Source organism: Cnephaeus nilssonii (assembly GCF_951640355.1).
Source record: "Cnephaeus nilssonii genome assembly, chromosome: 17".
Taxonomy (NCBI): domain Eukaryota; kingdom Metazoa; phylum Chordata; class Mammalia; order Chiroptera; family Vespertilionidae; genus Cnephaeus; species Cnephaeus nilssonii.
In genome coordinates, this window is record NC_137088.1 from 12,364,324 (window position 1) to 12,388,280 (window position 23,957).

The 23,957-nt window shown below is 40.8% G+C and overlaps 1 protein-coding gene across 2 annotated transcripts in view; it reads left to right on the forward strand.

Moving 5' to 3' along the window:
• Positions 1 to 1,585: 1,585 nt before the first annotated feature.
• CLASP2 (cytoplasmic linker associated protein 2) overlaps positions 1,586 to 23,957 on the forward strand; it is a 150,347-nt gene continuing 127,975 nt past the window's right edge. Inside the window, exons 1-6 of one of the 2 annotated variants that reach the window (XM_079795624.1) lie at positions 1,586 to 1,993; positions 6,599 to 6,677; positions 9,254 to 9,357; positions 11,065 to 11,156; positions 12,314 to 12,389; positions 21,152 to 21,249. In XM_079795624.1, the coding sequence (XP_079651750.1) occupies positions 1,799 to 1,993; positions 6,599 to 6,677; positions 9,254 to 9,357; positions 11,065 to 11,156; positions 12,314 to 12,389; positions 21,152 to 21,249 (644 nt within the window). In that variant the 5' untranslated portion in view covers positions 1,586 to 1,798. The remainder of the gene's footprint in view (positions 1,994 to 6,598; positions 6,678 to 9,253; positions 9,358 to 11,064; positions 11,157 to 12,313; positions 12,390 to 21,151; positions 21,250 to 23,957) is intronic. The other variant, XM_079795625.1, reaches the window with a different exon arrangement.

The following is a 23,957-nucleotide window of genomic DNA, read 5'->3' on the forward strand; positions in this document are numbered from 1 at the left end:
AGATTGAAAAACTTGCTCCAGGAAAGAAATCTTAACCTCAGCTTAATCTGAATTGAGTATGGCAGGCGGGAAGATGTCAAGCAGGGGCCTGTTTACTGGATCCCCCTCTGTCTCATTGTTTCTAGGTTGCCTAGCAAAAAATTGCCTGCCTTGTTCTGTTCTTCCTTATCTGCAAATGGCCCATTCTGGTTTTTGGAATCTTAAGATTCCCCCTCTCCTTTATCCAAGATAACATATATACCTAATTTACTTCACTATCTGGAATGTTTATACTTATGTGAATCTCCCCCCCCCCACACACACACATGTGTTGAAATTGGTTTTCATCTGTTAATTTGATTAGCCCAGCTAGAATTTAGAAGGTGGGAGAAAAATTATTATTATTTTTTATCCCCCCCAGAGTCCATGGTATTTTACCCAATAGAAATGAACACAATTGTCCACACAATGACTTGAACATAAATGATTATAGCAGCTTTATATATAATTACACAAAACTGAAAACAATGCAAATGTCTGTAAACTGGTGAATGAGTCAGCAATTGTGATGCTTCCATACAATGGATAATACTGAGCAATCAAAAGGAACTCCTAACACTACAACAGCATGGGATGAATCCCAAAACATTACGCTGAGAAAGGAACCAGACTCAAAAAGAGTACGGAAGCTTGAAACAGACTGACAAATCTCAGAGGGAAGGCGGGGGTGGGGAGAGATGAACCGGGGAAGGGGAATTTACATGCATATATGCATATCGCGCGGACACAGACAGTGTGGTGAAGGCCTGGGACCTGCGGGTGCAGGGTGGAGGGGGTCAGTGGGAGGAGGAAGGGGGAGAAGGACACTTGTGTAATATTCGACAGTAAAGATGAATTTGAAGAAAAAAAAAATTACAGACTCGAAGTTATGTGATGTGAAAGAACAGAAAAAACTACGCTAAAGTGAAATCAGATTAGAATTGCCTAGGGAGGCAGTGGGTATTGACTGGGAAGTTCCCCGAGTGATGGAAATTTGCTACATCATTGTTGGGGAGCGTGGGGGGCGGGGGGAGGGGAGGAGGGTTACATTGGTGAATACATTTGCCAAAACTCATGGACTGTACACTTAAAATCTGCGCATTTTACTCTATGGAAACTAAAACGCCGTTAAAAATAAAAAAGGCACAGTCACCCAATCAGTAGCGGTGGTGGCTGGAAACAGGGGTCATGATGTTTCTTTAATGAAGGAGTGTATTCTACAAGGTAAAAAAACAGCAACAAACTGGAGCGGGGCTGGGGAAGAGGGCTTCCAAATACCAGCTACTTTCCGGAAAACTGGGAAACTTTCTATATTTTGCCGGGCGAGGGCAGGGCGCTGTGATAGCGGGGGACGGAGGACAGCCGGGCTCCAGGGATTGCCGAGCGAGCGCCACCCCGATGCCCTCCGCCCGGGCTCCCCCATTCGCCCAGCGGTTCCAGCAGCCACTGCCGCCGCCGCCGCCGCCGCCGCCGAGCCCTAGTCTAGACCCGCGGAAGCTCGCCGACGTCGTGCTGACGTCACGCGCGTGCTGACGTCGCCGGCGGCCGCGGCCTCTGAAGCGGGCTGGGTGTCGGGGGGCGCCGAGTTTGACTAGTTTGGGGGCCGCTGGGCGCCTGGCGCCGCTCCCGCCGCCCGCCGCGCCCCGCGAGCCGCCCCTCGGCCCGACCCGGCGCGCCCCGCCCGTTCCCGCGGGGACCCGCACTGGCGGCTGGGCGGCCCCCGGCGAAAGTCGGCCCCTGGCGGGCGGGCGGGCAGGCGGGCGGGCGGGCGGCCGCGGCCATGGAGCCCCGCAGCATGGAGTACTTCAGCGCCCAGGTGCAGCAGAAGGACGTCGGCGGCCGCCAGCAGGTCGGCCAGGAGCTGCTGCTGTACCTCGGCGTCCCCGGAGCCATCCCGGACCTGGAGGAGGACGTGGGGAGCCTGGGCAAGACGATCGACGCCCTCACCGGCTGGGTGGGCTCGAGCAACTACCGGGTAAGCGGCGGCGGCGGCGGCGGCGGCGGCGCGGCCGGGCTGGGCACGCCCTCCCCGGCCAGCCCTTTAATTCCGGACGTGCGGGTCCGGCCCGGCGAGCCCCCTTTGGGGGCGCCCGGTTCCGCGGAACCACCCCGGAAAGGGGAAACCCGGGGACCCGCGGGTCCTCGGGCGAGCCTGCCTCTCCGGATCGGAGCCGGGGACCGACGTCCCATCACGACCAAGTTTTTCCACAATCGTGAACAATGACAAATCCAGCGATTCCCCGACACGGTGCTGCGTGATTGGCATTAGGACACAGTGTTTAATCATTAATTTTTTAAAAATCGGTGATAACGCACATCAAGGGCTCGAAGACTTCTTTTTTTTTTTTTTTTTACATTTGTACGTCCCTAAGTAAACACTACCTAGACCGAGACCTAAGACGTTAGAATCCAGGTATTACAAAGAGAAGTCAAGTTAATCCCTCTTTAATAAGTGATTTTTATCCTTAATCTCCTGTTTCCTTTTTCCTTTATAAATGTTGTGTCTGGAAGGTTGTGTTCTTCATCTCTAAAGCATCTTTTAGAGCTTAATCGGGTGCCGTTAAATCTTAATAACAAGACGCTAACTCCAGGGCATTACGCATTTGCTTTTTTATGTATGGTCGACAGAAAGGAATTGAATGCGCTCTGTCATTTCGGTTTCACGCCGTTGAGGCCTGACCTCGGAGATGAAACCGTGCCCTAGCAGGTCAGCTGATGCAGAAAATAAATAAATACGTAAGAGAATGAGGTACAAGGAAAGATGTAAGTGTTTCTGATGAGCCGGTAGTAGTGGGCAGGTTGTAATGTAGCTACTTTGGGAGACCCGGTAAAAAAATGCTGTCATTAGCTTGTGTTGTAGGTTTTTAGCAGTTACTTTTCTTTCTAGTCTTCTGGTGGCAGTGTTGCTTTAAAATACTGGCCCAAACCTCCTGTGGATGAAGTGAAGTGTTCTTGGTAATATATGTTATAATCCAGTGAATAGGCTGTACTGTGAACCCTGTCCTCATAGAGAAGAAAGGCATACTACGGTTATTATGAAGACTTAATAGTGAAATTTGTATGAGTTTTGGAAAGGATTGACTTTTACGGGATAATAAACAGCTTGAAAATTACTACCTTCGTGCTCCATTACATACTATCTCCTTTTTTTTAACTTTGGAAAAAGTTAATATTTAATTATATGTCACTACTGCTTGGGGATTATTCTTATTTCTTTGGAAGAAACAAGCCAGATTTACTTATACTTTAAGAAGGGCATGTAAACACTAAGACAGTTGATTTTATGTTGCGGCATAGGCTGTTACAGAAAGTCAGCTTTTGGGTAATGCTGGGGCATTCGGAACTCAATTCAAAGAGGAGACGTGATTGTCACAAGGAAGTTTCATTTACTTGTACCAAAGAAAGGAGACCAGATTCATGTCCGAAGCTCTGTCTCTTGGAAGGGAGTCTTAGCCATTGCTTAAATACACTTCTTTGGTCATTTACATGTTGGTTTCTTCTTTGTGGTTGGCTGCACGCATCCCTGTTAAGTTCCTGTCAAACTTACCTTGTTTACAGCTGTACCTGCAAAATGCTATGCTACATTTTAACATTTAGCAAGAATAACACTTAGTAATAACATTTAGAACTTCTCAGACCTTGAGACCCTTGTCCTCGCTAGCTTAGTAACGCTTACTCCCTTTCTTTAGTGCTTGCTGGCTGGGGGTCATTTCACTTTTCAGATGTACAATCAGTGAATGGCATTTGAGCAGCCACATCTCTTGAAACACTCTTGGCTTCTATAATACCACAGTATCTCAATTTTCCTTTAAGTCTCTATGCACTACTTCACTCAAGGGCTGTGTTTTTCCTTTAACTAGTGTTTAAGAGTTAGAATCCATCAGGCGCCTGACCCAAGTTCTCATCTCTTTACTACACATTCTCTCCATGCTCCTCACTAGGAGACAATTTCAGCAATCAGAAGAGATGCCTCAGTCTCCTACAGTCTTATCTATACACTTCCTTGTAGCTGTGCCCGTATATTCTACTTTCTTCTCAGTTACAATGCACGAATTGTCTGTCTTTCTTATACCAATCCCTCTACGTGCATATTAGATCCTATGCCCTCTTGCCTACTCAAAGACATTAATTCATCAATTCTGCTCTCTCCTTCCAGAATCGTTAGTTCTCTCCTTTCTACAGAATGCTGTATAGAAGCTTTTCTGACATTGTTAGAGAGAGGACATTCTAATTAGTTTGTTATTTATAACCTTAGTTGCTTCAAATTAGGTCATCATTTTTTACTCACGATACAATAAAACATTTCTCTTGGAAAAAGTGTGTCAGAATTTTTTAACGTACACACAAATAGACAGTTGTAGTTAAATTTTAAATTATGCTGAACAAAATAAAATGTTCCTTTGGATTTGATAGCACTTCAGAATTTGAGTGTCTTAATAACTGCCATCGCATCAATCAATTGAAAGTGACTATACTATGTGCTGGGTATTCTAGATACTGATGATCCAGCTGTGAACAAGACTAACAATATTCATTCAGCCTCATTTGGATATTTATTGAAGACCTACCACGTGCAGCACTCAGTCTTCTGGGCACTTCTGATACAATAGGGGGGGGGGTGGATGACAGAAATCCTTGCCTTTATGGATGTAGATTTTATTGGGGGAGAAGAATATAAACAAGATAGATAACTAAAATCAGTATGTTAGAAGGTGATACTTACTTTGGAGAAAAGCAGTGACGAGATTAGGGAGTGTTGGGCAGGATGCAGATGTTTGACTTTTAAACAGCTGGTCACTGAAGACCTCATGAGAGGGTGACTTAAATGAGATTGGAGAGTGAGATCCCTGCTGTCATGGAGATCCTATTAGAAAGAAGATGGATGAGTATACAAATTAGATAATTTCAGGTAACAAGTGCTTCTAAATCAACTGATGTGAAAGAATGAGGGTGTGGTGAGACTATTTTGTGTAGTCAAAGAAGTTAGGTGAAATTTGACTATGACATGAAAGAAATATAGGAGTGAAATATAGGCAGAGAAAACTGCAAATGCAGAGGCCCTAGTTCTGTTGAACATACAGAAGGCCAGCATGACTAGAGCTTACAAATGAGTGAGTTGTTAAGAGAATGAAGTTGGGGAGGCAGGTGGAAAGAGACGTATAAGATTTTATTCTAAATCAATGGAGAGTTTTATGTAGAGGGGTGTCTCCTTTGTGGAGACTGAACTCTGAAAAGGAGCAGCAGGAGAAGCAGGGAGATGATGGTGGCTAAGGCTGGTTTGGTCACATTGGCAATGCTGAGAAGTAGAAGATTTGGAATACAATTGGGGATAGGATAGGACCTCCCATTGGAATGAGTGTGAGGGTTGAGAGAATTAGGGATAATTGCTTTGCTTGGACACCAATAGAGGGTGCTGTTTATTGAAATGGAGAGGTCAGTCTTGGAGGTTAAAAATATGGAAATAAGTATGTGTACACACACACACACACACACACACACACACACACACTGGCATTTGACTTGTGCTAAGAACAGTCCTGTGATTTCAGGAGTCCCCAAAATTTAAAATGGTACTATGACAATAAAATGTCCTTTAAAGTGCAATTAAATATAATCACCACCATTTAAAGAATCCTTAGCATCAGGCACTGTCTCAGAGTGGTTTATTTGCATTACCTCATTTTAATCTTTAAGGTGGCCTTATAAAGGCAGTACTATTATTTTCCTCATTTTGTAGAAAAGATGTATTTTGCTTTAGGTCACAGACCTGGTAAATTATTGGAGGAGTACCTAAACCTAGGGAGGTAAGAATTTTCCTTCTCCTTTTCCTTTTCTGTCCTTCTATAACCTCTTCAGTATCCTATCATTTGTCAGCACTATTTTCACTTTTTTATATTATCTATCTGCAACTATAAACACTAAGTTGATTCTAAAAAAATGGTGAAAATAATAAATAGCATTTATATTATAACTGTCAAGTGCTAGGCTAAGTAATGTGCTAGGATTTCAAGTCTTTTTTTGGAATCTGAAAATCACAGCTCCTTTGCCTTTTGAAGGATGATGCTTTCCAGTGTCGACATCACCTTGATAGTGTCCTATATGATAAAAGGCTAATATGCAAATCGACTGAACGCCGGAACAACCGTTCGCTATGACACGCATTGACCACCAGGGGGCAGGCGCTCAATGTAGGAGCTGCCCCCTGGTGGTCCGTGCGCTCCCACAGGGGGAACGCCGCTCAGCCAGAAGCCAGGCTCACAGCTGGCGAGTGCAGCGGCAGTAGCGGGAGCCTCTCCTGCCTCCGCGGCAGCACTAAGGATGTCTGACTGATGCCTTAGGCCTGCTCCCCGCACAGTCTAAGCTGCCTAAGCTGCCAGTCGGACATCCCCCGAGGGCTCCTGGACTGTGAACGGGTGCAGGCTGGGCTGAGGGACGCCCCCCCCCACCCCCCAGTGCACGAATTTCGTGCACCAGGCCTCTTGTATATTATATGAAGGTCTTTGTATATCAACAATTGTAAACTGGTATTAAAGTATACATAGGTAATTTGTATTCATTAAAAATTTTTTTCTGTCTGTAGATATCATTAATGGGATTGGAAATTTTAAGTGCCTTTGTGGACAGATTGTCAACACGATTTAAGTCCTACGTAGCAATGGGTAAGTTAACTTTATTTATTTAAAAATCATTGTAGGCCCAGCTGGTGTGGCTCAGTGGTTGAGCATCGACCTAAGAACCAGGAGGTCACAGTTCAATTCCCAGTCAGAGCACATGCCTGGGTTGTGGGCTCGATCCCCAGTGTGGGTGATGCATGAGGTAGCTAGCTGATCAATGATTCTCTTATCGTTGATGTTTCTATCTCTCTCTCCCTCTGCCTTCCTCTCTGAAATCAATAAAAATATATTTTAAAAAATAAAATAAAAATTATTGTAGGTTTTGACATACTGATTTTTCCCCATAGTTTTTGTTTAACAGAATTAGTTATCTGTAAATGCAAAAATGTAATTTTGTACAACTCGGAGATCTGCTAAATAGCATTATAGTTTACCCGGACATAAAAGACTTTAAGCATATTCAAATAGATAATTACATTCCTTTTGAGACAAACAAAAGCAAGAAACTTACTAAGTATAGTATAATAGATTTTTTAAAAAATATATTTTATTGATTTTTTTACAGAGAGGAAAGGAGAGGGATAGAGAGTTAGAAACATCAATGAGAGAGAAACATCGATCAGCTGCCTCTTGCACACCCCCTACTGGGGATGTGCCCGCAACCAAGGTACATGCCCTTGATTGGAATCGAACCTGGGACCCTTCAGTCCGAAGACCGACGCTCTATCCACTGAGCCAAACCGGTCAGGGCAGTATAATAGATTTTTACTTTGTATTTTCTTTTACTCTTTTTATAACATATTAAAAATTTATAATATAACTTATAGCACCACTTTTCAAACTTTCTATGGTGAAGGACTAGTTCTTTCATTGCTTGTTTGTTGCAGACCAATATTTTGTAAAATGTAATAAAAATAGGTTATAGCAAAATGAAATGAAAAAATACAAGGTCCAATTTGTTATTATTAGATTTAACAAACAAAATTACTTTGGTCAGATTGTTTTAAAAACTTTATTTTATAAACATTCTTAATTTTTCTTACTGCAGACAATTTGTAGACTGGTCCTGGGCTACCAGCCATACTTTGAACAGCACTTACTTACAGTGTGTTTGCAAAGAAGAGCATTATACCAGTACAATGCTCTTCTTTGTATAGTAGTTAGGATCAGAGTTGGCTCTGACCTATTTTCTAAACCTGAGTGACCTTCATGTACCTTTGGAGTGCTTTGGTGAGTGGATTTGGTCCTGATTATACAGAAACATTTAAGGGTAACCTCAGATGTTTGTTAATCTCTCCTATGGATTAAGTTAATGTCTCATAATGTATCATCACACTTTTGAATTATCTTTGGTCAGCTTTTTTCTTCATATTTTGTATGTCACCAAATTCTGCCAGTTTCCACTTATTTTTATTGTCTAGCTATCCTTTCTGCAGAAGCATCTTAGTGAATTTTCCTATATTTATTGTTCCTTTTTAAATTAATGCCTGGTTCCAACTCATTCTCTGTGGGATAACTTCTGAAAAGATTTTTTTTTTTTTTACTACGTCAGTCTCCTGCTTAAAATCCTAGGATAGGTTTTTAAATCTTTGCTCTGTAAACATGTTTTATTTATGTATTTTCTTAAAACATTGAATCAATGTTTAACATTAGGAAGTTTTACATAAAAATTCATATTTATGATTTGTTTTGAAAGATTGGCCAATGTGGCAACCCCAACCTTGTATTCCCACATGTAACTAATTATTGGTTGAAGCTGTGTTGTAGCTTCCCTTTTGTCTGGATCATGAGCTTTTCAGTTCCTAAGTCCTTCGTATCTCCTCTTGTCTCCTCAAAACTGAGAATGTCAGTTATAATACAGCAAGGTTGGAATACTGTAGTTCTTAGACCTGGTCCATTTTTTGTATTTCCCATACCTCTCTGGCTGTAGGTATTTATGTTTGTGACCCCTGCCCTATAGTAGCTCCTATTATTAGTTGTTACAGACGGTATTTAGACTTGAGAGTAATTCTAGGCATTACATATACCACTTACTTTTCAGATGCAAAGAGGGTCAGATGGGGTTTAATATATTGACTGGTCACATTGAGGCAGTGGAATTAAATGAGATAATTCAGTTCTTAGTATATATCTAACGTGAAGGTTTATTATTGTCCTGGACTGCCTCTCAGAAGCTATCAGAACCAGAGTCCCACAATAGCTAATTCTATAGATGTTGATGAATTTCTCTAGTGTTAACAATACATCTAAGCAAGATGAGAAGGAGTTACATTGTTCCAATTGTCAGGTATTTGTGTTGCCTCATTATTAGGCTTATGATTATAATGAGGACTTCTTGTTTTCTTACACAATCATTTCCTTAATTAAGCTTAAATATTGGAATGGCATCACTCCATTTGGTATAGTTGGCTTCTCACTCTATAATCATTTCCTACCAAAAAGAATGTGATTTCTTTTCTCCTTAAGTGTTATTGAGCTTGCTTCTCAGTTATTTTTTATTAGACTCCTGAATAAAGAAGTGAAAACAATTTGCTTACTTCATAACTTTTAATTTGTGAAAACAATTGCTATTTGTAATTTTATAACATATAGCTTATTTATTCTTTTTCCTCTCTCTCTAGTTATTGTAGCTTTAACAGACAGACTGGGAGATGCCAAAGACAAAATTCGTGATGAAGCTCAGATTCTGCTCTTGAAGTTAATGGACCAAGTAGCACCACCTATGGTAGGCCTACATTTAAAATTCCTATTTTGTTAACTATTGATGAAATATCAGCAAGGATAGATGGTAATCACAGCAAGTCAATCCCCAGGGGACATGAAAGCTGAAATTTTAAACAATTAATTGTTGCTAATGCTTTAAAGAAGTTGAAATTTAAGATTAAATATCTATATTTAACTGTTTGATTTTTCCTACTCAAATGCTTTTTTAAAAAGCTAACTCGGAGATTTTAGTGACTTGACAGTATACTGATAATATTATTTTTTAGGATTTTCAGTTTTTTCTTACCTGCATTATTATAAAATGTTCAGTGCCAAAGCTTATTTTGAGAAATACTGAATGTTATGTTAATTTCTGCAACTCTTACAAAGACAGGAAGAAATTTTTTTATTTTAACAGGTAGTTACTAATTGTATAAGGTATATATAGTTTATGACCGTGACCTGTATTTTATGAATACAGTAAAAAAAAAATTGCCCTTACGTGGAATTGTTTTGAAAGGAGCAGAAATTAGTTGACATGTATACAAACATTTAAAGAGTAGCCCATGTTAAGTAGGAAAAGATCAGAATTTGTAATGCACATAATGATATTATGTGTTATCGTTTAAAAATTATAATATTACATGATTTATAAAAAAGCCAAAGAGTATTGCTTTGTAAAAGTAAACTGTTTCCCCAGATTTAACCAAAGTCCTTGTTAATAGTATGGTGGGTATCCTTCAATCCTTGTTCAGTGGTTCAAATTTTAACTTGTTTTTGACATGCTATTATCACAAATAGTACTATAGGAAATATCCTTGTACATGTATCTTTGGACATAACTGTAAGTATACATATAGAATAATGTTCCAGAGGTGGTGTTACAGAGTCAAGTTTATTTTGTTTTGTTCTGTTTTGTAAACTTCCAAGTTACCTTCTAGAAAGTTTGACGGAGAGTGAGAGAAGAGAGAAATATATTAGTAGAACTGAATACAGAGTTCAGAAAGAATAGAGTCCAGGAAGAGGTGTGTGTGTGTGTGCGTACACACTTGAATTTAATAAATTATATTTCTAAATGTGGAGAAAGAATTGATTGGAATTGATTGGGACAATTGGCTGTATAGCTGGAAAAATAAAGTTGGGTTCCTTTTTATACCAAACTCATATAATTGTTTTGGATTATTTGTATAGGTTTATCTATGCTTTTTCTAAAATAAAGTATAGTGGTTGACAATAAAATGACATGCTCAAATATGTTTCTGTATTTGGATCTGATCTTAAAAGGAGAAAAGCCTGAATTCTAAAATGTTGAAAAAGCCTGTTCCATGTGACAGTCTGTAGTAGTTGCTAGGCAACATTGGACCTTTTAAATGCTTACTGGACTATTGGACTTATAATGGTAGCATTGTTGTTGAAGATTTCTAAAGCTTAGAACAAATTCTGTCCTGGAAATTCTAATGTTTTTGGATGTTGGACATAGTTTTTCTGAGAATAATTTAATTCTAAAGTGAAATATATGAAATAAAAACTAAAAATGTAATTAATATATTAAAAATTGGGTGAGAGCAACATCAGTGAAAATTTGGCTTAGAAAAACTTGTAGAGAAGTGAATAGTCTAAGGGGAAAATTCATTTACCAATAAGATTGGTAAGTTTGACATGAGTAATTTAATATTTAACATGAGTAATTTAATATTTTGTTATACATGTTTACTTTTCTTTCAAATAGCACATTTGGGAACAGTTGGCTTCTGGTTTTAAGCACAAGAATTTTCGATCTCGAGAAGGCGTGTGTCTGTGTCTTATTGAAACCTTAAACATGTAAGTTTTATGATTACTGGAAACAGCTGCCTGTGATTTTCATTTTTCTTAAAAAAGTAATATCCATTTCACAGAGCTCGAGGAGAGCTATGGAAATAAATTTTAAGTAGTTATTAATTGATCTCAAGTACAAGAGTTTTTATTTTATTTGATACCTTTGTTAATTTTTTGTATACATATTGTTATCTTTCAGGTTGTTAATTTAAATTTATTAGTTATAAGAAGTGTTTTTCTTTTTTTTCTTTAGCATGTTAATAGTTGATACCCAAAGTACATGGTCATATAGCAAATATGTTTATGTAACTTAGGTTCTACTTCTGTTCTGGACTTAGTTTGGAACTGGTTTTAACTCAGTGGTATTTCAGATATTGTAGCCATTTCCCCACCTGAGCTTTCTAGAACAATGTGGGTGGTTTTGAAAATCATAGACTGAACAAGACTCCCAGATAACTAGACAGTGAATCTGGTAGCTGTGTGCAGAGTTCTGACAGCATAGTTGCCACAGGGCTTAGAGCTCCAATCTGAAGAAATTGTAAACTGTAGTTTTGTTCTCTTTCTGGATTATTTTTTTAAGTTCTGTGCAACAAGATAGGTCATATATAGTAGCTTTCAACTTTTCCTGTAATGTTACTTCCTTTCCTCTAACTATACCTTCATTTATTTTCTTTTATTCCTCTATGGTCCTTTCTGCCATCTAGAGCTTGTAAGTGCATTCAGTCTGCACAACTTTTGTGTTTTTTGGCTCTCCTGTCATTTGCTTTCAACCCATGACCTCACCAAAAATTAATACATAAATAAAGATTTTATTGGAATGCAAATTTGAGATCCAGAGTCTAAAAAAAAATCACTATTTTAAAACTCAAATTTTCTTGAGTCATTGAGAATTTGCCCAGTTTAAGAGTGCCATTGGTTGAACATTTTGCTCTGTTGGATCTTGTATTGACAGTTTTCATTGTCAGTCATGATTACTCAAGTTTGCATATTTGACATTGTTTAGAATTAGTTTTTGCTTGTGTCTCATACCTTCATGTTTTAATAATGTGTGCCCATGCTCTCTACCATATCTGTCTTATTAATACAGACAAGAAGAAAGCAAAGGTATTTGTTTACTGTTTGATTAAAACCAAATTCTCTTTATTTTTTCAAATTATATTTAGTTTTGGAGCTCAACCACTAGTCCTCAGCAAGTTGGTACCACATTTGTGTATCCTATTTGGAGATTCCAACAGTCAGGTAAAATTTTATTTACATTTAAGTGTTGACTTAATTTTTTGGCTACGGCTTCTTTGCTAGTGCTCTTAATTAATTTTATTTTTTAATTTAGCTTTATTATTGAAAGTATTACAGATGTCTCCTTAGTCTATTTTAAAAAGAAAAAGAAGAAAAAGGGTAGAAAGGAGTTAGTGAAATTAAGATTTCACCTCATTTTTTCTTTAAAATCCACCAAAGCTAGTTTTTAAGGACATATTTATTAAGTTGCTTAAGTTTGTTAGTTGTAGCTAGTATTAAGGATAGATGGGACTTTTAAACCATAATTCTTTTTTTTTTTACATTTTTACCCCAGGGTAAGTTTTTCATTGATTGTAGAGAGAAAAGAGAGAGGGAGAGAGAGAGAAAATCACTCATCACTCGCGTTTTGTACGCACCTGGACTGGGGATCGAACCTCCTACGTGGGTATGTGCCCTGACCAGGGATGGAATCCTTGACCCTTCGGTGCTTGGGACGATGCTTCAACCCACTGAGCCACACTGGCCAGGGCTAAAGTATAGCTCTTGAGTTTGAAAAATTGAGTAACAAATAACTTGGATTCCCTTTTGTAGTCCTATGTATTAATTGTGAGAACAGGTTGTCAGCTCCCTTTATTTCTGAGTGGCATAACAACAACTTTTTTGCAACAGTCAAAACCATATTTAACAAAGGGAATTTGTGCCAGTGATGTAACATTTGTTAGAAATTTTTAAAATATATATATATTTTATTGATTTTTTTACAGAGAGGAAGGGAGAGGGATAAAGAGTTAGAAACATCGATGAGAGAGAAACATCAATCAGCTGCCTCCTGCACACCCCCCACTAGGGATGTGCCCGCAACCAAGGTACATGCCCTTGACCGGAATCGAACCTGGGACCCTTGAGTCCGCAGGCCGACGCTCTATCCACTGAGCCAAACCGGTTAGGGCTGTTAGAAATTTTTTTACCTGAGCTTCATATACTGTAGGCATAATACAGGGGTGTGTTCTGGATCCCATTCCTTCTAGTAGAGTTGAATCTTAGTTGTAACCTTTTTTTTTTTTTTTTTTTTTTTTCCAATTTTTTTATTAAGGTATTATATGTGTACATATCTTACCATTGCCCTCCCCACACCCCCCTCCCATATATGCCCCCACCCCCCAGAGTTTTGCATCCATTGGTTATGCTTATATGCATGCATACAAGTCCTTTGATTGATCTCTTATCTCCCCCACCTCTCCCTAACCTTCCCCTTGTAATTTGACAGTCTGTTTGATGCTTTACTGTCTCTGTATCTATCTTTTTGTTCAAGATTATAATGTTCTTTATTATCCATAAATGAGTGAGATCATGTGGTATTTTTCTTTCATTGACTGACTTATTTCACTTAACATAATGTTCTCCAATTCCTCCCAGGTTGCTGCAAATGATGAGAATTCCTTCTTTTTTATGGCAGCATAGTATTCCATTGTGTAGATGTACCACAGTTTTCTGATCCAGTCATCTGCTGACGGGCACCTAGGCTGTTTCCAAATCTTAGCTATGGTGAATTGTGCTGCTATGAACATAGGGGTGCATATATCCTTTCTAATTGGTGTTTCTAGTTTCTTCGGATATATTCCCAGGAGTGGGATTACTGGGTCAAATGGGAGTTCCATTTTCAGTTTTTTGAGGAAACTCCATACTGTTCTCCACAGTGGCTGCACCAGTCTGCAATCCCACCAGCAGTGCACGAGGGTTCCTTTTTCTCCGCATCCTCGCCAACACTTGTCGTTTGTTGATTTGTTGATGATAGCCATTCTGACAGGTGTGAGATGGTACCGCATTGTTGTTTTGATTTGCATCTCTCGGATAATTAGTGACGTTGAGCATGTTTTCATGTGTCTCTTGGCCTTCCTTCTGTCTTCTTTTGAAAAGATTCTATTTAGGTCTGTTGCCCATTTTTTTATTGGATCATTTATCTTCCTTTTATTAAGTTGTATAAGCTGCCTGTAGATGTTGGAGATTAAACCTTTATCAGTGATGCCATTTGCAAATATGTTCTCCCATGCAGTGGGCCTTCTTGTTGTTTTGTTGATGGTTTCTTTTGCTGTGAAAAAGCTTTTTATTTTGATGTAGTCCCATTTGTTAATTTTCTCTTTAGCTTCCATTGCCCTAGGGGCAGTGTCAGTGAAGAATTTCTTTTGGCATATGTCTGACATTTTGCTGCCTGTGGATTGCTCTAGTATTTTTATGGTTTCCCGTCTTATGTTTAAGTCCTGTATCCATTTTGAGTTTATTTTTGTGTATGGCGTAAGTTGGTGATCAAGCTTCATTTTTTTGCATGTATCTGTCCAATTTTCCCAACACCATTTATTGAAGAGACTGTCTTTATTCCATTGTATGTTCATGCCTCCTTTGTCAAATATTAATTGAGCATAGTGGTTTGGGTCAATATCTGGATTCTCTATTCTGTTCCATTGATCTATATGTCTGTTCTTGTGCCAGTACCAGGCTGTTTTGAGAACAGTGGCTTTGTAATACAGCTTGAAATCTGGTATTGAGATCCCTCCTACTTTATTCTTCTTTCTCAGGATTGCTGTGGCTATTCGGGGTCTTTTTTTATTCCAGATGAATTTTTGGAGAGTTCTTTCAAGGTCTGTGAAATATGCCGTTGGTATTTTAATGGGGAGTGCATTGAATCTATAGATTGCTTTGGGTAGTATGGACATTTTAATGATGTTGATTCTACCAATCCATGAACATGGTATGTTCTTCCATCTGTTTACGTCTTCCTCTATCTCTTTTTTCAGTGTCCTGTAGTTTTCCGCGTATAGGTCTTTTACCTCCTTAGTTAAGTTTATTCCTAGGTATCTTAATTTTTTTGGTGCGATGGTAAATGGGATTGCCTTTTTAGTCTCTCTGTCTGTAAGTTCACTATTGGTGTATAGAAAGGCCATAGATTTCTTGGCGTTAATTTTGTATCCTGCTACATTGCCGAATTCATTTATTAAGTCTATTAGTTTTTTGACGGAGTCTTTCGGATTTTTTATGTACAATATCATGTCGTCTGCAAATAAAGACAGCTTTACTTGTTCTTTTCCAATTTGGATGCCTTTTATTTCTTCTTCTTGTCTAATTGCAATGGCTAATACTTCCAGTACTATGTCAAACAGGAGTGGTGAGAGTGGGCATCCCTGTCTTGTTCCTGTTCTTAGGGGAAATGTTTTTAGTTTTTGTCCATTGAGTATGATGTTTGCTGTGGGTTTATCATATATAGCTTTTATTATGTTGAGGTATGAGCCATCTATTCCCACCTTGTTGAGAGTTTTTATCAAGAAAGGGTGTTGGATTTTGTCAAATGCTTTTTCTGCATCAATTGATATGACTATGTGATTTTTATCTTTCAATTTGTTTATGTGATGTATCACGTTTATTGATTTGCGGATATTGTACCATCCTTGCATTCCTGGGATAAATCCTACTTGGTCATGGTGTATGATCTTTCTGATGTACTGCTGGAGCCGATTTGCTAGAATTTTGTTGAGGATTTTGGCATCTATGTTCATGAGGGATATTGGTCTGTAATTCTCTTTCATTGTGTTGTCTTTATCTGGTTTTGGTATTAGGGTGATGCTGGCTTCATAGAAGGAGCTTGGAAGTGTTCCTTCCACTTGAATTTTTTGGAATAGTCTGAGGAGGATAGGTTTTAGTTCTTCCTTGAATGTTTGGTAAAACTCTCCTGTGAAGCCATCAGGCCCCGGGCTTTTGTTTGTCGGAAGCTTTTTGATGACTGCTTCAATTTCGTCCATAGTTATTGGCCTATTGAGCTGTTTAGATTCTTCTTGATTGATTTTTGGAAGGTTATATTTTTCTAGGAATATGTCCATTTCCTCCAGGTTGTCCAGTTTGTTGGAATAGAGTTGTTCGTAGTATTTTGTAACAATCCTTTGTATCTCAGCGGGGTCTGTTGTTATTTCACCTCTTTCATTTCTGATTTTGTTTATTTGGGTCCTCTCTCTTTGCTTCTTGGTGAGCCTGGCTAGAGGTCCATCAATCTTGTTTATCCTTTCAAAGAACCAGCTCTTGGTTTTGTTGATCTTATGTATTGTTTCTTTGGTCTCTATGTCATTTATCTCCGCTCTGATCTTTGTTATTTCCTTCCTTCTGGTTACACTGGGCTTTTCTTGCTGCTCTTTTTCTAGCTCTTTGAGTTGTAGGGTTAAGTAATTTATTACCATTGTTTCTTGTTTTTTGCAATAGGCCTGTAGAGCTATGAACTTCCCTCTCAAGACTGCTTTCGCTGTGTCCCATAGATTTTGGATTGTTGTGTTTTCATTGTCATTTGTTGCCATGATGTTTTTTATTTCTTCCTTGATCTCTCTGGTGACCCAGTCCTTGTTTAATAGCATGCTGTTTAGTCTCCATGTGTTTGATTTCTTTGGATTGTATTTATTGTAGTTGATTTCCAGTTTTATGCCACTGTGATCTGAGAAGATGCTTGATATAATTTCTATCTTCTTGAATTTGAAGAGACTTTGCCTGTGACCCAGCATATGGTCTATCTTTGAAAATGACCCATGTGCACTTGAGAAGAATGTATATTCTGTGGCTTTGGGGTGAAATGTTCTGAAGATGTCAATTAATTCCATCTGGTCTAGTGAGTCATTTAGGATTGCTGTTTCTTTGCTGATTTTTTGTTTAGAGGATTTGTCCAGTGGTGATAGTGGGGTATTAAAGTCTCCTACTATGATTGTGTTGCTATTAATCTCTCCCTTGATATCCTCCAGGAGTTTTTTTATGTATTTGGGTGCTCCTATATTGGGAGCGTATATGTTTACCAGAATTATTTCTTCTTGTTGGATTTCTCCCTTTAGTATTATGAAGTGGCCTTCCTTATCTCTTGTTATGGCATTTACTTTGAGGTCTATTTTGTCAGATATAAGTATTGCTACCCCAGCTTTTTTTTCATTTCCATTTGCCTGAAAGATATTTTTCCATCCCTTCACTTTCAATCTGTGTGAGTCTCTTGTTCTGAGGTGGGTCTCTTGTAGACAGCATATATATGGGTCGTGTTTTTTTATCCATTCAGCTACTCGATGTCTTTTGATTGGAGCATTTAGTCCGTTTACATTTAAAGTTATTACTGAAAGGTATTTGTTTGCAGTCATATCTATTTTTGTGTCTGTATTCCTTCTTACCTGTTTATTTCTTCTTTTTACAGTATTCCCTTTAGCAATTCTTGCATTGCTGGTTTGGTGGTGATAAACTCCCTGAGGCTTTTTTTGTCTGCAAAGCTCCTGATTTCCCCTTCAATTTTGATTGATAGTCTTGCTGGATATAGTATTCTTGGATTCAGTCCTTTGCTTTGCAACACTTTGTATACCTCCTTCCATTCACTTCTAGCTTGTTGTGTTTCTGATGAGTAATCATTTGACAATCTGATGGGTGTTCCTTTGTAGGTAACTCTCTGTCTCTCTCTTGCCGCCTTTAGGATTCTCTCTTTATCATTTATATTTGCCATTGAAATTATGACATGTCTTGGCGTGGGTCTTTTGGGGTTGATCCTGCTTGGGACTCTCTTTACTTGCGTAACTTTTATCTTTCCCATATCCGGGAAGTTTTCTGTCATTATTTCTTCAAATAGATTTTCTAATCCCTGCTGCTCTTCTTGTCCTTCTGGCAGCCCTATTATACGCATGTTACTTCGTTTCATGTTGTCCCGAAGTTCCCTTAGGCTTTCCTCCTGCTTTTTAATTTTTTTCTCCAATTGCTGTTCAGCTTGAGCTTGTTTCTGTACCTGATCTTCTAACTCACTAATTCGGTCCTCTGCTTCTTGTAGTCTACTGTTGAAACTTTCCATGGTGTTTTTGATTGTAGCTATATCACTTTTCATTTCTTCCTGATTCTTGCATAAGTTGTTGATTTTCTCATCCATCCGATGTATAAATTCCATGACCATTACTCTGAATTCCTTTTCGGTCATGTTGCAAGCTTCATTTTCACTAATTTCCTTTCTTGGCGACTCCACATTTTCTTTCCTCTGTGAGTTATTTCGTTTCCCCATTCTGGCTATTACCAGAAAGCTCAAGCTTCTGTTTGCGTGGACCTGGGCCGTGTGCTGTGGGGACTTCTCTCCACCCTAGTTTCACTGAAGTGCTCTGACACTAGGACGTGTGGCTGTCTTTGGTTGGTGGGAACCAGACTTGCCCAGGATCAGTGTCCCCAGTGTTCTGTGTGGTCTCGTGTGCACATTTAGAATCAGGGGCCCTGTCTGCACCACACTGTTGGTATGTGCCGAGAATGAGATCCTTAGCATGTGCCAGGAGTCAGAGTTTCCCTGTGTCTGCACCAAGACTCGAGTGTCAAAGTCTCTGTTGCCTTGTGCGGTTTCTTGTTGAGAATCAGGGTCCCTGTGTGTGCACGCACCAACAATTGGGGTCGCTGGCTCTTAGTGTGAATGCGCTGTGAGTCAGGGATCCCAGGCAGCTGTGTCCGGCGTGCCAAATTCCCTGAAGTGGAGCTGCGTCCTGTGTGTGCTCTCTCTGCTGAGCCAAACCGGCTAGAGCGCACTTTCTTAAAAACCTGAAGGTGAGCCGGCTCAGTGCACTCTCCCAAAGTCCCAGAAGGGGGGCGGAGTCCGTCCTGCGCGCCAAATTCCCCAAAGGGAAGCCCCTCTGTGCAGGCTCTTAAGAATCTCCGAAGGGGGAGCTGTGCCCCGCGAGCCAAATTCCCCCAAATTCCCCGAAGGGGAGCCCTCTGTGCGCACTGACAGATTTCCCCGACGGGGAGCTGCTTCTGTCCCGTGCGCGAGCGCACGCCAAATTCCCTAAGAGGGAGCGCGTCCCTGTGCAAAGCTCGGCAGCTTGGGCCGGGGGCGGGTCTATCAGTTACTATGGCGCTGTCTGTGCGCGCTGTGCGCGCTCCTGTGAGCAGCTAGGGCGAAGGGCGCGTCTATCAGTTACTATGGCGCTTTCTGCGCGCTGTGGGCGCTCAGCAGCTTGGGGGAGGGGCAGGTCTATCAGTTACTATGGCGCTATCAGCGCCTGCGAGGAGGGGGATAGGCTCTTTGACTCACGGAAATCTGCCTGGAAGTCTGGATTCTTGTTGTTTGTTTGTCTGAAGCTGTGATAGCAGTTCTCTGTCCCCAGTGGCTGCAGGGTCCTGGTTTGTGTCAGAAGCCAGGATCTGAGTCTCAGGCAGCTCTGTTTCTCAAGATGGCGTGGTCTCTGCGTCCGCACCAGCCGCCGAGAAGTGTCCGCTTTGTGCGCGGGGCTCCGCCGTCTAGGGCTGCCCTGTTCGGGAGCCCCTTGGAAGACCTGCAGAATCTAACTGACCCTATCTCATACACACACACACACCACACACATCTACACTCTCCTCTATGGGTTCCTCACTCACACTCTCTCCCTACCTTCCTGCCGGTCGCCATCTTTTCCCAGCCCATAGCCAGTTGTAACCTTTTTTGGCACAGCTTGTGCATTTGGAAATACCCTGCATAAGGTTTTCCCTCCTTTTAGTCCCTAGCTAGCTTCTCTGGAGGTTGTAAAGAGTTCTGTCTCTTCATTTGCTCTCTGACAGTGAATTCTGCAAGGGAATTAGAGCTAGCTATCTTCCAAATTCCTGTCTTTAGGCCACATTTTTCCCCTTTTAATTGTGGTAAAATATACACAACATAAAATTTACTGTTTCAACCATTTTAAAGTATACAGTTTATTGGCATTAAGTACACTCACATTGTGCAACCATCACCACCATCCATCTCCAGAACTTTTTCATTTTACCAAATAGAACCTGTCTTCCCATTAAACAGTAACTCCCCATTCCCTCCAACTCCTCAGTTCCTCACAATTATATTTTACTTTCTCTCCATAGGAATTTGACTACTCTAGGTAACTTCATAAAAGTGGAACCATACAATATTTGTACTTTGGCATCTAGCATATTTTACTTAGTATAATGTCTTCAAGGTTCATTCATGTTGCAGCATGTGTCAGAATTTCCTTTCCTTTTTAAGACTGAATACTATTCCATTGCATGTATATACCACTTTTTAATATCCATTCATTCATGCATGGATATATGGGTTATTTCCACTTTTTGGCTACTTTGAATAATGATATTGAGAACATTGGTGTATAAATATTTGTTTGCGCTCAGACCATATTCTTTTTTGTTGTTAATCCTCACCCAAGGATATTTTTTCCATTGATTTTTAGAGAGAGTGGGAGGGAGGGGGAGAAGAGAAACATCAATGTGAGAGAGACATATCTATTGGTTGCCCCCTGCACGCGCCCAAAGGGGGCTGGGGATGGAGCCTGCAACTGAGGTACATGCCCTTGAATGGAATGGAACCCACAACCCTTCGGTCTTCGGGCCAACACTCTAACCACTGAACCAAACTAGCTAGGACCAGGCCACATTCTTGAAAGGCTGGAAAATATATTAACCGTGATAATGATTTGTATTCATTATTGGCAGTGCTTATACAATCTTATTACAAAAAGAAGACTTTTTAAAAGCCACTTTAGTAACTTTTATTGACATGTTTTTTAGATTTTTATAAAATCTTTTACAAGGTTTCTCTAGAGGTTTCTTGGCATTCCTCTTACTTTTTTGTGTGTTTTTTTGTTGTTGTTGTTAATAACCTGCCAGAATCTTTCAGGAGTTTAGAGATATTACACCAACTTGGAGCTTCAAGTTTGTCTTCTTGTGTAATGTTACCTTGATGTGAAGTATTTTATTGTATCTCATATATTTTTTTAAAGTTCTGAATTCTTTGGCAGGTGAGAGATGCGGCAATATTGGCTATAGTGGAGATTTATAGACATGTGGGAGAGAAAGTAAGAGTGGACCTTTCTAAGAGAGGAATTCCCCCTGCTAGGTAAGTCTTACTAAATTTTTGCCATTGATTTTATAAGTTTTAATTTTATGTGTTCATTGAGATGGATTCAGTTTTTTAAATGTTTTGAAATTCAAAAGATACAAGAGGATATATAAGTTATCACCACTTAAAAAGTTCTTAGCTGTAGCTGGTTTGGCTCAGTGGATAGAGGGTCGGCCTGCAGACCAAAGGGTCCCAGGTTCGATTCTGATCAAGGTCACATGCCCGGGGTTGTGGGCTCGATCCCCACTACGGGGCATGCAGAAGGCAGCCAATCAGTGATTCTTTCTCATCATTAATGTTTCTATCTCTCTCTCCCTCTCCCTTCCTCTCTGAAATCAATAAAAATATATTTTAAAAAAAGTTCTTAGACCCTGTAATCTTTTTGGACACTGTTTCATTATACGCACATGTTATTTACTTATTTAGAGAGAGAGAAACATTGACTGGTTGCCACAACCCCTCCCCGCTGCCCTGTATGCTCCCCAACTGGGGATTGAACCCACAATGCAGGTATGTGCCCTGATTGGGAATCTAACCCACAAACTTTTGGTGTATGGGACAATGTCCCAACTCACTGATCCCGCCCAGCCAGGGGTATAAGTAACTATCTTTTGATACCAGGCAATATGGTCATAATTTGGAAGATGGCTTGAGTAAGGATTTAATAAAAAGAGTAATCCATTCATTAATTATTTTTTGAGTACCTGCTGTTGAAAGATACTATACAAGATACTGGCTAACAGAAAACTATATAAGAATCAGTCATTACCCTTAAAACCTAGTGAAATAAAAAGATCCTGAATGAGTAGAATAGCAGCAATCAAGTTAATAACATTCCTCTTGAGGAGCTTCCAGTGTATCAGAACTATTTTTTTAAAGATACTTTTTTTCTATACTACTTCTTAGAGTTTATATTTTTATTTAAGACATTATTCCAATTATATTTTCTTTTTGTAATGAAATTTTAGTCTCAATTTTAAGGAGAACCTGGAGGATTTTTTTAAAACATTTTTTAAAAAATATATTTTTATTGATTTCAAGAGAGGAAGCGAGAGGGAGAGAAAGAGAGAAACATCAATGATGATAGAGAATTATTGATTGGCTGCCTCCTGCACACACCCTACTGGGGATTGAGCCCACAATCCAGGCATGTGCCCTGATCGGAATTGAACCCAGGACCCTTCAGTACGAAGGCCAATGCTCTATCCACTGAGCCAAACTAGCTAGGGCTTAACTTTTTATTATGGAAAATTTCAAACATATTAAACAGAATAGTACAATGAACCTTCATGTACCCTCTGCCCAGCTTCAGCAGTTAACAACTGTGGCCAGTTTTATATGTTATACCCTTACCTACTTACTTTTATACTGTACTAGAGGCCCAGTGCATGATTGAATCATGCACGTGTAGGGTCCCCTACACGCTTTCGCTTTTCGCGGTGGAGCTGGGCGCCTGTCTGCTGGTGCACCAGGCCTTTCAGAAGCCTCCGGCTCGGCGGAGGCTTCTGAAAAGCCTGGTGCCGGAGCAGACAGGCACCCAGCTCCGCCACTTTTGATGGTCCGTGGCCGCTGAGGGGAGCTACCCTGCTGTTGAGAGGCGCCCGCCCCCTGCGCCTCTCAACGGCCACTGAGGGGGGCTGCCGCGGACACCTGGCTACCCTGCCGTTGAGAGGCGCAGCTGGGTGTCCGCGGCAGGCCCCCTCAGCAGCTGCGGATCTGGCCGTTGAGAGGCACAGGGGGCGGGAGTCCCGCCCCCTGCGCCTCTCAATGGCAGCAGATCCGTACCTCTCAATGGCCGGATAGGCCACCCCGAGTCCCGCCCCCCAGCCTCCCGCCGCCCAATCGTGGGCATAGCGGAGTGATGGTCATTTACATGTTACTCTATTATTAGATAGGATTATTTTAAAGCAAATCCAATTCATCATAACATTTCCTCTGTAATTATCCTGTACTAGAGGCCCGATGCACGAAATTCGTGCAAGGGGCTTGGCCCCCCCGCCACCGCTGTGGCTGCCTCTGCCTTGGCCCCCGCCGCGACAGCTTTGTCCAGAAGGTCATCAGGAAAGATGTCCGGTCTAATTAGCATATTACACTTTTATTTATTATAGATAGTAATAAAAGGGTAATATGCAAATCGACCAAACGACAGAATGACTGGTCACTGTGATGCACACTGACCACCAGGGGGCAGATGCTCAATGCAGGAGCTGTTCCCTGGTGGTCAGTGCACTCCCACAGGGCTGCGCCACTTAGCCAGAATCCCTGAGCTGGGCTCACGGCTGGTGAGCGCAGTGGCGGTGGCAGGAGCCTCTCCCTCCTCCGCAGCACTGCTAAGGATGTCCTAAGCCAGCAGGACAAAACCCTAATATGCAAATCGACCAAACAGTGGAACGACCGGTTGCTATGACACACACTGACCACCAGGGGGCAGACACTCAATGCAGGAGCTGTCCCCTGGTGGTCCGTGTGCTCCCCCAGGGGGAGTGCCGCTCAGGCAGCACTACGGAGCAGCGAGCCTGGCTTCCGGCTGAGGGGCACTCGCACAGGGGTCATCCCCCAAGGAGTCCCAGACTGTGAGAGGGCGCACCTGGGGCTGAGGGAAACCCCTCCCCGCCCCCCAGTACACAAATCTTGTGCACCAGGCCTCTGGTTTAATATATTTCTAAGGGGAAGAAATATTTTTTTCAGTTACAACCACAATACTA